The following is a 15292-nucleotide window of genomic DNA, read 5'->3' on the forward strand; positions in this document are numbered from 1 at the left end:
TTGAGGCGTGAAGGCGAGCCTATGTCTCCGTTAGAAAGTCTCGCCATAGAGAGCAACGGACCTACAACGGTACAAATATTCAATTATTATACTTCACTCGCAATTTTAAATATAGATGGCGGCACTGAAAAATTAGACATACCACTTGATGCGCACTGAAATTGTTAGGTACATGCACTCACACTTCCGGCACAACTCATTTGGCGGTAAATTGCCCATGGCAATAGGACCGGAGTTGTGCTCGGTTTGAAAGAAAGAGAAGCTGCGCCAATTGCCAGTCAGCACGTAAACACCACAATGTGAAGTCCAACGTGTGGTTATGATAGCTGAATTCAAATCAGTGACGTGTGTTAAATGTTGTGTCCGAACTAAGTGTAATGTGGGGCCACCGATATCCGTATCAGAACTGCGTATCTCTTCAGATATTGGTTTAATAACACCAGAAATGCTCTTAAGCAGTTGGCAAGAGATTGATTACCGTTTGGACATCTTCAGAGCGACTAACGTGGTGCTCACATTGAGGCATAGACATAAGAGATTATATCAGTTATATGTTACAGTAATTATATCTATGCATTGAAGTTTATTAACCTGCAAATAAACTTGAGGAGTTGTCACATTTAATTCAAGCATAATTCATAAATAGTCTGTCAATATAAGCTGCTACTTTTGCATACCTTTGGCCTGGACATGCTGTTTATTGAACGGTTTTTTTTTCTTTTTGTAGGAGATACGGTGATCCTCGATGGGACCAAAGGTACATTGAGAAGAGTAGAAAGAACATAATGCTCGTACATTTCAACGTAACGTCCAGAAAAAACACCTTGATGCACACTTATGTCTATTCATTACTGTACATGCATATGAACTTATAGTTTCGACTGTTTCTCATTGAATTTTATAATTTAATAGTCACATTAAAATATTTTCAGACGAATTATAGCGTATGCATGTGTTTACATGGTGATATTTTACACTGAATAGTAACGACAATTAACATATTCATGAAGAAAGTTTCATTGGTCTTCACCACTAGTGTTCTGCTTCAGGATAACATAGGAAATTTTAGATAACAGAATATGTTTAAATTACAAGATATACAGAAGACTGGATGTTGTGAAGATATTTATTATTTGAGATGTTAATTTTTTTTTTTTTTTTTTTTACAAATCGAGGGCAATCGAGGGACCCGGGTTCGACTCCCGGTAGAGGCAGAGATGAGTTTTTTCCTTCCTTAAAAAATTAACATCTCAAATAATAAATATCTTCACAACATCCAGTCTTCTGTATATCTTGTATTAACAAGTGGAGAGCGACATTCATGTCATATGTTTAAATTAATTATTCTCAATTAATATCCTGTATGAGCGTAAAATTTAAAAGTTTCTGCAAACACTTAGAAACGGTGTTCTGAGAAAATTAAATTATAAAAGAAGATATACATAAAGAATTTTACATGATAAATATTCCATAATTATTCAGATGTCAAAAAAAATTTCAGGATATTTTATAAGCTCTCGCAGGTTTCCATTGGTATTCTTTCGGCAATTCACGATTTCTTTCATATTCTAAGCAAATGAATTTGAAAAATCTGCGTAAAAAATAAAAATAGAAGAACACTGTTTTTATAAATTGCAATTGTTCAAGTATTACGGCAAATGACAATAATCAAACACACTAATCGAGCCGTAGATTTTGTCATACGTAGTGGTTAGTGTCCATTTCAGATTATTGCAAAGAACTTGATTACTTACGGCATGTGCTTCTTGCATTCCTTCGTCAGAGAATAATCGTATTCGTAACACTCTCTCTTCATTAGGTTAAAATAAATATTTCCGATGGTGTTTGCTGTTTGAGAATTGGTCTTGGCCAAACACTCGTAGAAGCTGTCGTCGCATTTGCAACACATCCTTGTGAGAGAATGATGAAATAAATTTCAACATAAATGCTAAATACAGTCAATTTTGGTTATAACGACATCGAAGATTCGGTGAAATTTTGTCGTTGCTACTTATGTTAAAATTTCCAAGACCTTTTGAATATATGTATAGTATAGTAAAAGTCTGTTATAACGACAGTTCGCAATCACGAGAAAAATTGGCAATACAACGTACTTCTTGTTATAAGCGAGTATACATTTTTCGCCCTGTGAGGTTATAAAATTGTAGAAAACTTTAATCTGCATTGAAAAAAAACGTCTTTCAAATCAAGTTGTTCCAATATTGACGAATGAACAGAAATCTAGTCATGAAATTGATTTTGGTCTCTATAACTGTTAATTCTCTATAACCGAATTAGGTATTTGGCCACCACTTGCAAATCACTCGTTATGTTGGACTTTTACTGTATAACCAGATGCAATAATACATTATATGGTCATTAACCACACTTTATCGAGAAAAATGTGAGAAATTGGGATCATATGAACACGGAATATCGCCAATTCGCACCCAAATGTTACAAGGTGTCAGCGAAATTGCCCATTATTGGATATGCAATTATAGTAAGCCGTCCCGCCCCTGGAGGCATACAGCGTTTCAAGGCATTTTCAAGGTGGCAAGGCAACGTGGTTCAAGTTGCGGGACCAATCCGTCCAATATGAGAAAGTTTTAGCGGTGGTATTATGAGGAGCAATTACTCTTATTAAGGATTAAGTTATGTGAGCTTCAGAGCTTAATGCAAAGCTATAAAATTTCAGTGGGAAAAATGTTGACTCTACTTACAATTCCAAACCAGTCAAAAAATTTCCCAAATCACTTAACCATAAAAATATACCTATCCAGTTTATACAGTGCAATAACATAACATCTAAATTTTTCATCATTTCAGCCTCATTTCAGCACAGTAGGTCAAATAATATAATACAACAAAATGCAAAAAAGAACATTTCCATACAATGTTAGGTACAACCTTATGCAATATATTGCACAGTACGTCTTAATTATATTTTTCAAAGTATTTTATTTGTGCATTATCAAATGATACTGTGAAAAATATAATTAAGACGCTTTAAAAATTTATCAAAATCGTCTCTCAAACTGATATTGCCACTAATGGGAAAACTTATCCTGTACCGTTCGATTATAACATAGAAGTCAAAATCACTCTAAACCATTCTGAACAGCTAGGTATACCAGAAAAACATTACAGCACTATGATTAAACATAATTACCCAATTCATAAATCGTCATATCTCAGCAATACATCTCCATGCAGCGCATATGCACTATCGCATTTGGTCATTTCGTTTATAAAATACAATGACTAGTTTAGACTCTACCAGTATTCCAAATACTTTCCCATGGATTTCTTTCAACACTCCTATGTAGAAGTTATATACTTTATCTCCTTGTTTCTAAGTAGTGTAAGGATGTCGAGGTTTCTTTTGTTTACTGGTATGATCTTCTCTCTTTCTGACTTTCAATAGAGACATTCGTAAATATAGTGTCTTCTTCTGGCGTCTCTCTCTCTCTCTCTCCCATTATTGGACATTAGTCCAGTAAATTTAGAATTTTATATGCCACAAATTTATAATTAGCTAAAATTTTCAGGATTAGCTCCTGAACAGGTTTAGAATGGATCCTGAAAAGCCCCCTAATTTCTCATGTGCGCTTCCATCCAAAATGGCGGATTTTGGATGGAAATGGAACTTTATGTCTTGAGTGATTCCCCCCCCCCCCATATATCTTAGTCAAAAACCATAATTTTTCAACTCTGGAAAAACCTGTGTATTTTCTGTAAGAATGCTTGTTTTGATTTATACCTAGGTTTAACCAATAAAAAAATCATAAATGAGCCAAAAATATTGGTTTATTTGATGTCAAGATGCGAAATTTTCCTGGTTAAAATTCAATGTTGATCTGTTTTCGCTTCATAACTTTGAAACTATCGACAAACTGTAAAAAAGCGATTTGAATGTTTTTTGTAGTCCTAAGTGTGAGGACTGTTTAAAAAAAAAAATTGAAGAACCATTGAAAAACGGTTGAGATATTTCTTTTCTACTAAAAGGGTCGTTGTGATCTCAAAGTTGAATTTTTCGGGTGCAGTCAGGTACTTGATAGGTAACAATGAATGTTTCTCTAATTTACGCTTTCGTATGACAATTCTGGCTGAAATATCTCCCTATAGTACAGAAATGAAATCAAATTCTAAAAATATTCCAGCCTTCCTCCTCCCCCCACTCATTTCATCCCATTGGATTTCCACATAGGTACCTACTTAGTTTCAAAGTTATGAATTTCAATGTTATTACATAGTTTCAAGGGCTGTTGAATAGTCTTTACTTGTTAACTAGGAGAAGACCTTTTAATTGCCTCTCATTATGAGGAATCGACTAGGAGTAGAGGCTAGTCCAATCTTCGTTGAATACACACAGGGAAATCACCTCGCAACATTTGGCGTCTTGGAATTTAAGACGCTCTCGTTAAGCTGTTTGACAACCAAAGTTAGTGATTTTGAACTTTTTAGAAGGTTCTTGAAGTGTCTCTATATTTTCAATAGTTTCTCATTATTTTTAAGCTATTTATTAGCCAAATGCCTCCGACATTTTGTGGTAAAAAGAAGAGCAATTTTGACATCGATTTACAGCAAAGTACGGAAAACTTGATATCAAGCGGAGATGAATTTCGGATAGAAGGTACACATATGCCTCCACGAGGAATCTAACCACCGATTTCTCGCAGTTCGGGTGAGTGCTCTATCTCCACTTGAGATCCAGTTTTTCGCAGTTTGTTTGAACACAGAGATACATCGTTTGTCTCTATACATCACCATCTGGGGACTAATGCTGTCACGAGCTATTAGCAGAGCTAGGAGGCTGTCTATATGCGGTCCCGTTTAAAGTTCATGTGAGCTCCAAGGAAAGAAAATACCAGTCCTCTCTGTAGATAAATGGAGGAGAACTCGCTAGACTGAGAGAACTTGGTGGTTCGATTCCCCACGGATGCATGTGAATCTTTTTCCCGAAATTCATTTCCGATTGGGATCCATTTTCGCACTTTGTATGAACAGTGGAAACACAGACATCGTTTCTCTCTGTGCTTAAATATGATTTTCATTTCATTTTTGACGCCTGATTTATTCTAGAAGTTTTGTTAATATTGATCCTCCATTAGTTTTGGTTGTTGCCCTCGTAATCGGATATTATGTTCAGGAATCATTGATATCCGATTAAGCCGGGCCGACTGTAATTACTGTTTGCCTTTTCTTTGTCAAAAGATTCATAGAATTTACTAAAACAAATTAAATGACACCTCACCAAACGCGATATCAGGCTAGTCCAGAGCTATACCAATACGGATACTCGACTGTATTTTAGTTTTAGTGACGTGCTTACTTTGTGAAATAGGAATTATTTGTCAGATTGTGTTTCGTTTCACCCGGTGAGATGAAATCATCACAAAAATCGTGGTCCCGACAGCATTCGTCAACGTCTGTGAACTCTCCGAGATCGTCGTAGCTTTTCGCTATGTAACCAACACCGCACCATTTAGTACCTGTCGAAAAAAAAAGTCAAAATTTGGGGATCAAAACACTTTGATTCTCTTGCATCACTATTCTCTGACACTTCTATATACCTTATCTTACATACTAACAGCAGTACATGCCAAGTCACATCATTGGCGATTGTCAGCCAACGCTCCTGTGTAGTAGCTGGAATGTGTCGAATGACGTTATTAGAAAATTCAAAGAAACACGGCCAAATGCTATATCGCTGGCGACTGTGAACATTAGAAATGAAATAACACAGGTCTACAAAACTACTTTTTTAAATTTTGATAACTGATTTCCATATTATTTTCAGTGCCGATTCCAAAAGAGCAATTCCTTTTTCCGACGTGAATACGTCTTTTAAATAACCTTACGATACTTGGAGCATTCGCAAAAAGATTCGTGACGAAATTCTTTAAACGCCCGTATCTCAGTAAGTAATCAACCTAAGCCAAAAGCAATGGTACCACCAGCTGCGCATTGCAAAGGTGCATTCAACGGTATCGCTCCGATTTTAATATATTTTCCCGTCCGGGCAATCAGAGAAACTGCCCTGATTCGTAACAAATTGTTTTGCGCTATATCTCGAAAAGCACGCAACTCAAGTCGAAAGCAATGGTATTGTCAGATGCACATTCCAAAGACAAATTCAATGATATCGCTACGGTTTTAATATCCCTTCTTGTCTGGACACCAGGTTCGCTGTCCTGATTCGTAGCAAATTGCTTTCCGCTGTATCTCGAACAGTTCACAATGAAAATAGACGGCGTTGGTATCGTTTGTTAGCTATCCCAAAGAAAAAGCCGGTGATAATTTCATTTATGTCAGTCCCTACCACACGATTCAAGGTGCGAAAAAATATTTGAGAAATTAACTTTACAAAATATATGGCCTTGTCAGTGCTAAAATAAGAGGCTTTTGTGGAGGCGAGACATCTCGTCATTACTGCTTAAAGGGTTAGAAGTAGCCAATATGAATATAAAACTAATGTCAGATTCGGAATCAGTGCCCCTAAATCATTCTAAAACCACTGAATTATCTTTGGAAATCATTTTATACATTTTATAACACAGCTTCAATAGGGTCTGTATGCTGCCTATGCATTACTATTAAAATTTAATTTTCACTTTATCTCAGAAACTAGACGTGATGGAATTTTTAAACTATTTTTCCAGTAATTAGCATCCAAAAAACTATAGAATACACTGGTTATGTATTTGCGAAAGCTTTTTCATTGCAGACTTGTGTAATCATCTCTATAGATGATGTCCCAACTTGTTTGAACTGTAGATATCTCTGCAACCGTTTAGTTTAGAGACACGTACTCTCAATCACAAAAAGTTTTCAAATGACGTATGAAAAGCTCTTATGCTTGGCAGATGATGTCTTTCCCTGTTTGCTGTCATTACCATCGACACGGTACTTCTCCCGGCACCAACAAAGGCTGATGTTTTCGTTCCTGTGGCCCTGGCAACACGGGCTCCAACAATCATGCCTCTTTCGAAATCTGTGAGATCAGCCATAAGGAAGTTTTAACGCCCCAATAGACATCGCATCCGAACGCTATCACTGCTACGACTAGACTGATGTGTGCACATTCCCGCCCACTAGGTGGCACTCTTCCACATTAGAGGGCGGGAGTATACGTTAGTTGGAATAGAGGAGATAGTAAAATCTCAAATTTGTTTGAAGAAATGTATATTATATACAGTCCCGGTGTGCTAAAACTTCCGAATATTGAAGTGCTCTGATCCCACGCTGAAATTTTATTGGCAAATCATTTCATATTTTTAAATGCATTATTTATCGAGAAATGAAATAAAATTGGGAAAGAATAGAGGAACAAAGCTTCCTCTATTCCAACTAACGAGCAACGCTTCCTTCCCTTGATTTGTGCTGCTATTTCCTAACTTTTCACTCATTTTTGAATTTAAAATGTCTCTGCGGATACAGGGCAATAATACAGGGGTTGGACAAAATAATATGGACACCGGTGAAAAAACAACACTCGAGTGAACCTGTCGTATACTCCCGCCCTCTAATGTGGAAGAGTGCCACCTAGTGGGCGGGAATGTGCACACATCAGTCTAGTAGTAGCAGTGATAGCGTTCGGATGCGATGTCTATTGGGGCGTTAAAACTTCCTTATGGCTGATCTCACAGATTTCGAAAGAGGCATGATTGTTGGAGCCCGTGTTGCCAGGGCCACAGGAACGAAAACATCAGCCTTTGTTGGTGCCGGGAGAAGTACCGTGTCGATGGTAATGACAGCAAACAGGGAAAGACATCATCTGCCAAGCATAAGAGTGGCCAAAAGTCGAAGATGACTGGTAGAGACAGAAGGGTTTTGAAGCGGATTGTGGCCAGAAAGCACAAGACAACAGCTTCCCAGATAATATCTGAGATGAACACACATCTACAGGAAGGTGTATCGACAAAAACTATCCGCCGTGAACTGCATGCAACAAACATACAAGGTAGAGCGATTATTCCAAAACCATTGGTGACACCATGAATCAATGCCTTAAAACGCCGAACATGGTGTCACGGACATAAGAATTGGACACAACAACAAAGGGAGAATGTCATCTGGTTAGACGAATCGTCGTTCACATTATTCCAGACTGAACGCCAGCACACCCTAGCTTATGATGTTGGCTGTCTCCTTCCTACTGTTAAGCATGAAGAGGGATCAGTGATGTTGTGGGGTGTCATGTCTCACCGTGGTCTCGGCCCACTTGTTGTCCTAGATGGGCTGGTTAAAGTAGCAGTTTATGTCATTATTCTGGACGACCATCTTCATCCAGTGGTGCAATATTAGTTCCCTAATTCTCGACATGTGTTACAAGATGACAATTCGCCCGTTCACACTGCTGAAATTGTCGGAGACTGGCTTGATGAACACGATGATGAACTGCAAAAACTCCGTGTGGCCCGCTCAGTCCCCTATCTTAATATAATTCAACCTTTGGGGGTATTTTGGAGGCCAAACTGCGCAGTAGGTTTTCCACCTCAAAGACACGTTCTTCATTAGTGACCTTTTTGCATGAGGAGTGGCTACGTATCCTGTTGTGCATGACTTGCATTTGTCCATCCCACCACGGATACAAGCTGGAATAATGCAAAAGAATGGCCAACAGCCTATTAATAAAGATGTTGTCTCATTTCACAGGTGGTCATGTTATTTTGTCCAACCCCTATATATTAATTGTGTTTCTGAGGAAAGGTGTCCGTATAAAAGTTAATTTTTTTTATTTTAATAACCATACAACCCCTTGCAACATGAATGACGTATCTGAGTTCTACACGTTATTTGGATAATTTTTATAATTGGAAGTGTCTCTAGGATCAACGATTCGCCAGTGAAACGCGACAAGGAGAACTAAGAAATCTTTCTGTAAATATTTGTGTCTTAATACAATAATAATATTTATGTGCTATACATTAATACTCATAAACGATTATCATCTGAGTTTATGAGCCAGAGGAGACAGAAAGAAAACCATTATCGATCAATGATAAAATACAAGGTAATAGAAGTATATGACATAATTCACCACGGTATATCACGCTCCAATCATTCCAGATTTCGAATGGTCGCATTTGCGTTGCATTGGCCGCAAGAGTGGTTGTCGTCTCTGCTAGCGGCGATGATGTATTCCACTTATCCTTGCATCCCTCGATGATGACCTCCATTTCATTCGCCGTGACCATTTGTATGTTTTTGGATGTTTTTGCGCTGGAAATTCTTCGTCGTATATCTGCCCTTTAAAAAATAAGCATTCGTTTCCAATCGATTGCATGAGTTTTCGCGCATATACATTACAAATCGGTTTGAGAACATGGTCAAAATCATTCGTTAAAAGTGAATATTTAAACCAAAGATCCTTAACTTTTTGTATTTTATTACCTTTTTCTTTATTGGACCGAACAGAACACTTAATAAAGTAAATAAGAAAGACAACAAGACAAAAAATGCACAAAAAATAAAAAAAAGTGGATATACTTTTTCAAGGGGCTTCTTATCCTTGCAGAAGGTCAATAATAATTTATAATAATAAATTTCAATTTTTCTGATAAAGCAACTACACTGCTCAAAACAATTAGGGGAGCACATGGTTTTAACAAAATTACGCAAAGATGTATACCGATAAGTAACATAAAATGAATCGTCCATAATTTAAAGCCTAGCAGGAAACGAAAGAAGAAAACGTCATATGCAAATCAAAGTTCATGACGTCAAAAACCAGAAAAAGGAGATGAGGGCAGAAATCGGGATGTTGCAGAAACGTCTGTTTTACTGCCGTAACTGTGAAATTCGATTGCGCAGTATTTTTTTTTGAGACAAGGTGACTTGAGGATGTCTCAACAACGTGATTTACCGGAATCCATGGCATGGCGTGTTATAGGCAGACTGGAATCCGGGCAAACACAACGTAGTGTCGCGGACGCTGTTGGAGTCGCCAGAAGTATTGTTGCAAGGCTGTGGAATCGATTCCAAGAAACAGGAAATGATAGACGTCGACCACGGCAAGGTCGGCCACGCGCCACTACAGCAACTGATGACCGGTATGTACGGTTAACAGCTCGTCGAAACAGAACAGAGAATGCTACGCAGCTGCAAAGACGGTTGCTCTTGGCAACAAGACGAAGGGTGTCCAGCCAAACAGTACTTAATCGGCTTCATGATGGAGGGCTCTATGCACGTAGGCCAATGGTCTGCATTCCGTTGACCCCACGCCACCGTGCGGCCCGAAGAAGATGGGCTGCTGAACATCGAGATTGGGAGCAACATGATTGGAGTCAAGTGCTGTTTACAGACGAGTCCCGATTCAGTCTGGAGTGTGACACCCGACGTGTTCTGGTATGGAGGGACAGGGGCACTCGGAATAACCCCGCATTCGTTCGTGAAAGGTCACAATACAGACGAGCTGGTTGGATGGTATGGGGTGGAATCAGCGTAGGCGGACGTACGGACCTGCATATCATTCGGAATGGCACTTTGACGGCCCGAAGGTATGCAGACGAGATACTGCGACCTCATGTCATCCCTTACGCTGGAGCCATTGGAGATTCCTTTGTTTTCCAGGATGATAATGCCCGACCGCATAGAGCTCGTCTGGCGGAGAACATGCTTGAAGCTGAAACAATACAGCGTATGGAATGGCCAGCGTGCTCTCCTGACCTGAATCCAATCGAGCATGTCAGACGACGCATTGCTGCGCGACCAAGGCCGCCTGTTACTGTCCGAGACTTGCAGATCGCACTTCTTGAGGAGTGGAACAGTATTCCCCAAAGTCTGATCGATAACCTCATCGCATCCATGACAAACAGGTGTGCAGCAGTCTTAGCTGTTCGAGGAGACCACACGCCCTATTAAAACTCATGCATCATGTCTAAACAGTACTTTCTTTTATCGTTTACATGTAACCAAATTGTTGCCCTAAATCATCTTTTCATGTTTTTTCCATATTTCAAAGAATTAAAGCTTAATTCCAAATTTTTTTACGTCTTTTTTCTGTATTGCGCATTGATACGCGTGTACTATCCATTGTATGCCAATACGTGGTTGTCTCGCACGGTTTTCTTCACTTTTTTGCTTGCTCCCCTAATTGTTTTGAGCAGTGTATAATGTTCTATTCCATTCTCAAACCTCTTCCAATTCAACACGCCAACTTCTTCTTGTTACCTGCCCCACAAGTATTCTCCACTCTTCTTTTGAGATCCCAGGCTGTAATCTCCGGCCCTTATGTGCCACTGGGCGCATGTGCAATATTTCTCCCTAGTCATGGGGTTCAGCTAACCATTTTAGTCAAATGGCTTTTACGTTACATCTAGTTGATAGCTGTTTCCATGGGGAGAATGACGCGAGTGATTTGATACTTGCAAACATGGGGAAAGGGTTATTGCTAAAAAATCTTTGCTAAGTTTTTCCGACACAACCCTGTCTCTTTTTGAGGTAACGGAAGTAAGTTGCTTTACATCAGTCCGGAGAGTTGTGAGCGGTTCTATCAATCTATAACATTTTATCTACATATGAGTCGTCCATTTGCAAAACTCGTTAAGCGCCAACCAGATTTTTTCGCAGCGTATTTTTTGAGATGAGGCTTGTTAAAATGTTAATACTATGAAATAAAATTTTTAAATTTCCACCATTCAGTTCGTAAAATACACACTACAAAAGTTTCTTTTTCACTTTCTCTGAAAAATTCTGGTGGGAGCGGTCGATAAGATATTCGCCTGAAGTACTAAAGGATGTTTAGAGCTGTTACGAGTTCGATACCCTGTTCGTCTTTGTCAGGAACTTTCCTGGCAAAAGGGTACAACAGAAACGGCGACATGACCACAGAAAAAGATTGCTACCGCAGAAAGTCCCCGCTCGAGGGGTTAGCGCACAAACCTCTCGATGAGTATAAAAAATACTGCCGTTCGGAATCGGCAATAAATTGTAGGTCACGGCCTAATTCGTCCTCGTGTGCGACAAAAATTATCAAATTATCAAAAAATCTGGTTGGCGCTTAACGAGTTTTGCAACTGGACGACTCACATGCAGTGCATATGCACAGACAATAAATATTATAATATATCCAAAAAAAATTGTCATTAAAAATGACAAATTGATACAATTATACAGGGTGCATGAGTAACAGGACGTATGGCATTTTAATGGCGAACCATTGGTCCTAGGGCATACTTCCAGTTAGGAAAAATATCCAAATAACGTGTAAGTACTGAGATATGCCATTCATGTTGAAAGGTGCTGTATAGTTATTTTTATACGGACACCCCGTGCTCAAGAGCTCAAGAACCCAATTACAAAGTTTTTGCCCTATTTTTTTTCAAATCCAAAAAAAAAAAAAATCCACGTTTCTAAGTGGAAATTTCTCAGTCCTCTAATCAATGAGATATTTCTGTTCAAAAATCTGAGGAAAGTTGGGAAAAAACAGTATTAAATGTGGAACACCCGTTTTATCTGCATTTAATGCTGTTTTTCCCCCGAACTTTCCACCGTTCTTTTAATTCGAGTATCTCAGTGAATATTGCACTTAGAAACGTGAAATTTCTTTAGTGGCATCAAGCCGGTCAAGATAACAACTTTCCATTGGGTTTTCGGGCACACGGGGACTGTATTAAAATTTTTTATTTTTATTTTAATAACTATACGACCTCTTGCAACATGAATGGCATGTCTCAGTACTAAAAGTTATGTGGGCACTTTTTCTAATTGGAAGTATTCCTCTTGGACCAACGGTTCGCCAGTAAAATGTCATACCCCTGTTACCTATACACCCTGTATACCGTTCATAGTATGATCTCTACCCACTTTAATAACTGCTAATTAGGGAAATTATTGATATAGACAGCTTCTTCTTGCCTAATATACCAAGGAACTACTACTACTACTAAACCGGGCATACACCTCGTCCATATTCCTCGGCGGAACTTCTAACGAATTTGTGCATGTTGGAATGTGCGTGTGCGTATAGTGAGCCTTCCATGAAGTTTGTTTCTGTGTAATATTTGTTAAGTGTAGTGCTGCCACCTGCCATCAATTTTTCTAACTATGCACGAAGTGAAAGGATTGAATAGTATACAGTTGCAGACTTGTTGCTCTCTCTGCGGCGAGACTTCTTAAAGGGGAGATCGGCTCACATTTGTGCCTCGAAGACGAGGACCACAGAAAGCCAACTTTAGCTGACCACCACTGTGGCGACGGTGGGGGTTCGCACCTGCGAGTCCGTCACTATGACCACTCGGCCACCACAGCGGCCTCCACTGGGACTCGAAACCAAGAGGACCTGTGTTCTGGTCCCGGCGGAGATTCCTGGCTTTTGAGGACCGGACACCAGGGCCGTAACTGGGGGGGGGGGAGGGACAACTGCCCGGGCAGTGAAATTTAGGTTACAGCCCTGCCGGACACACCCTGATTCCCATCTCGGTGAGCTTCCCATCTCAAGTGATCCGTAATTATGACGCGGATCATTTAAGTAACGTAATCTGGAAATGCGCCGCGGGTAACTTGAGTGATGTAGAGCCACACTGGGGCCGCTTAATTGCGCTAAAACTGCGTCACATGTCACTCAGGGGCTTCTAAATGTGCCACGGATCGCTTAAGTGTTCTGGAACTGTGTCGCAGGACACATAAGTGATGTGTGAATTTGCCGCTTAGTTAATTTTTACAAAATTAGGTTTTGGGGGGGGGGGGGCGGCCACATCAGATAACCTCCAGGACCACATTTGGTCCGCGGGCCAAGGGTTTATTATTTATGGCTTTGAGAGTGGGTCGCAATGAATTTCTTAAAAAGAAATTTTAAGTTCTTCAAATAGCATTTAAATTAACAGAGAAAAATCGATTATATAATAACATATAAAGGTATTTTCTTCCTAAATATAAATTTTTTAAAATATTTTTTGCGTTAAAAATTAGGAGGAGCACGAGGCTACCCTATCCTCCCCCCACGTACGTCTCTGATTTCACCAATATGCGTTAGGAGACGGGGGCAGAACTTATGACGAAATTTTGCTGATAAGGAAGGGGGGGGGGAAACGGTGTCAAAAAATGGCTAGAAATTTGCTGACTCAATACTTGAATGGCCCCTAAGGTAAATGCGTGAGACTCGATTCAGTCTTGAGTTAGATGGATTTTTTAAATTAACAATCTATTTTTATTATATGCAATTTCAGCCAATAAGCCGAAGGCTATGGAACCTCTCCTTTAATAAGGTGAAAGCCACGAACCCCTTTCACAAAAAACAATATTCAACACAACAATAAATTCAGTTGAATAAGGTACTAAAACAATAAGTTAATTGTTTTCTCATCCAAGCTCACGTTGTAACTGCCACAGAATTGTTTTTGGGGAAAATGGAAGAACTGGCAATTTTTTTTTATCATAAATTAATTGGTTTATTTTATGGGCAAATAGTGACAGAAACCATTTCAATTTAGTCTATATAGTAATTTATTTATAAAAAATTTGCGATTCCCCCTAATTTCATAACATGTTCTGAGAGAAGCAAATTCATAAATTTTTATCAAAGTGCTAAGAAAGATCGATTAAGGGTGGTATTCACCGACATGGTTTATTAAACTATAGTCATAATTTTTTGATAAGAGATCGACACGGATTGGTTAAATTCAGGTTTTTAGCCAATCTATGTTCATCTCTTATCCAAAAATTGTATTAAACCATGTCAGTGAATACCGCCCTTAAATGCTGAATGACCATTGAGATTTTGTAAAGTATTGCTGCACTTACTCATCCGAAAAGACTTCGCAACTGCTGGAGTTTCGATCCACGGAAACAGTTACGACCAACAGCAGTTGGTCTGTGTTGTTACCACTGTTACTTTGCTGGAGAAAATTGAGCGTGTCTTGCTGAACAGAAACGCTGATTATCACCGCACTGATGAGTCCAAAACCAAAAAAAAAATTTAAAGTCATTTCAATTTTACACATCTATAGATGGTACTGAATTTTTTCTCTCTGACACAGTTACGTGTAAGTACTCACGAAAAACCGCAAATAGCACTATTCACTGCCATTCGTGACATGAGCATTGCTGCTGTCCACTCGAAAAATATCTGAAAGATATACAAACTCACGTCTGTGTAGTAATGCTCGAGTCACGAATGTGACAACGGTTGAATTCTGTTATCCGTATCGAGATTGGTTACAAAATGGTATAGGTTAAGGTTTACGCAGCCTTCGATTTTACATGTAAAATGGCCTTGCTGCTAAGGGATAATAGGGTGAATGGAAATTTCAAAAAAAATTAGAATCCAATTTACTGTTAAAAATCA

At 38.9% G+C, this 15292-nt stretch overlaps 2 protein-coding genes across 2 annotated transcripts in view; one reads left to right on the forward strand and one right to left on the reverse strand.

The window, feature by feature from the left end:
• LOC149089624 (uncharacterized) overlaps nucleotides 1-935 on the forward strand; it is a 59875-nt gene extending 58940 nt beyond the window's left edge. The window contains exon 40 of the mRNA XM_089231870.1: nucleotides 728-935. Within this exon, the coding sequence (XP_089087996.1) occupies nucleotides 728-786 (59 nt within the window). The 3' untranslated portion in view covers nucleotides 787-935. The remainder of the gene's footprint in view (nucleotides 1-727) is intronic.
• A 440-nt stretch (nucleotides 936-1375) lies between these two features.
• Nucleotides 1376-15015, reverse strand: LOC149089626 (phospholipase A2 hemilipin-like). Its single transcript, XM_089231934.1, has 5 exons — nucleotides 14749-15015; nucleotides 9047-9255; nucleotides 5336-5495; nucleotides 1755-1910; nucleotides 1376-1591 (listed from the first exon to the last, which is right to left on the reverse strand). Exons 1-5 carry the CDS (start codon nucleotides 14946-14948, stop codon nucleotides 1498-1500), a joined length of 819 nt encoding a protein of 272 aa, XP_089088060.1. The 5' UTR covers nucleotides 14949-15015; the 3' UTR covers nucleotides 1376-1497.
• Between the last annotated feature and the right edge of the window lie 277 nt (nucleotides 15016-15292).

Source organism: Pholcus phalangioides, unplaced genomic scaffold, assembly GCF_987345545.1.
Source record: "Pholcus phalangioides strain wild (caught in Gottingen) unplaced genomic scaffold, Ppha-v1.0 ptg000001l_1, whole genome shotgun sequence".
NCBI classification, from domain to species: Eukaryota; Metazoa; Arthropoda; class Arachnida; order Araneae; family Pholcidae; genus Pholcus; species Pholcus phalangioides.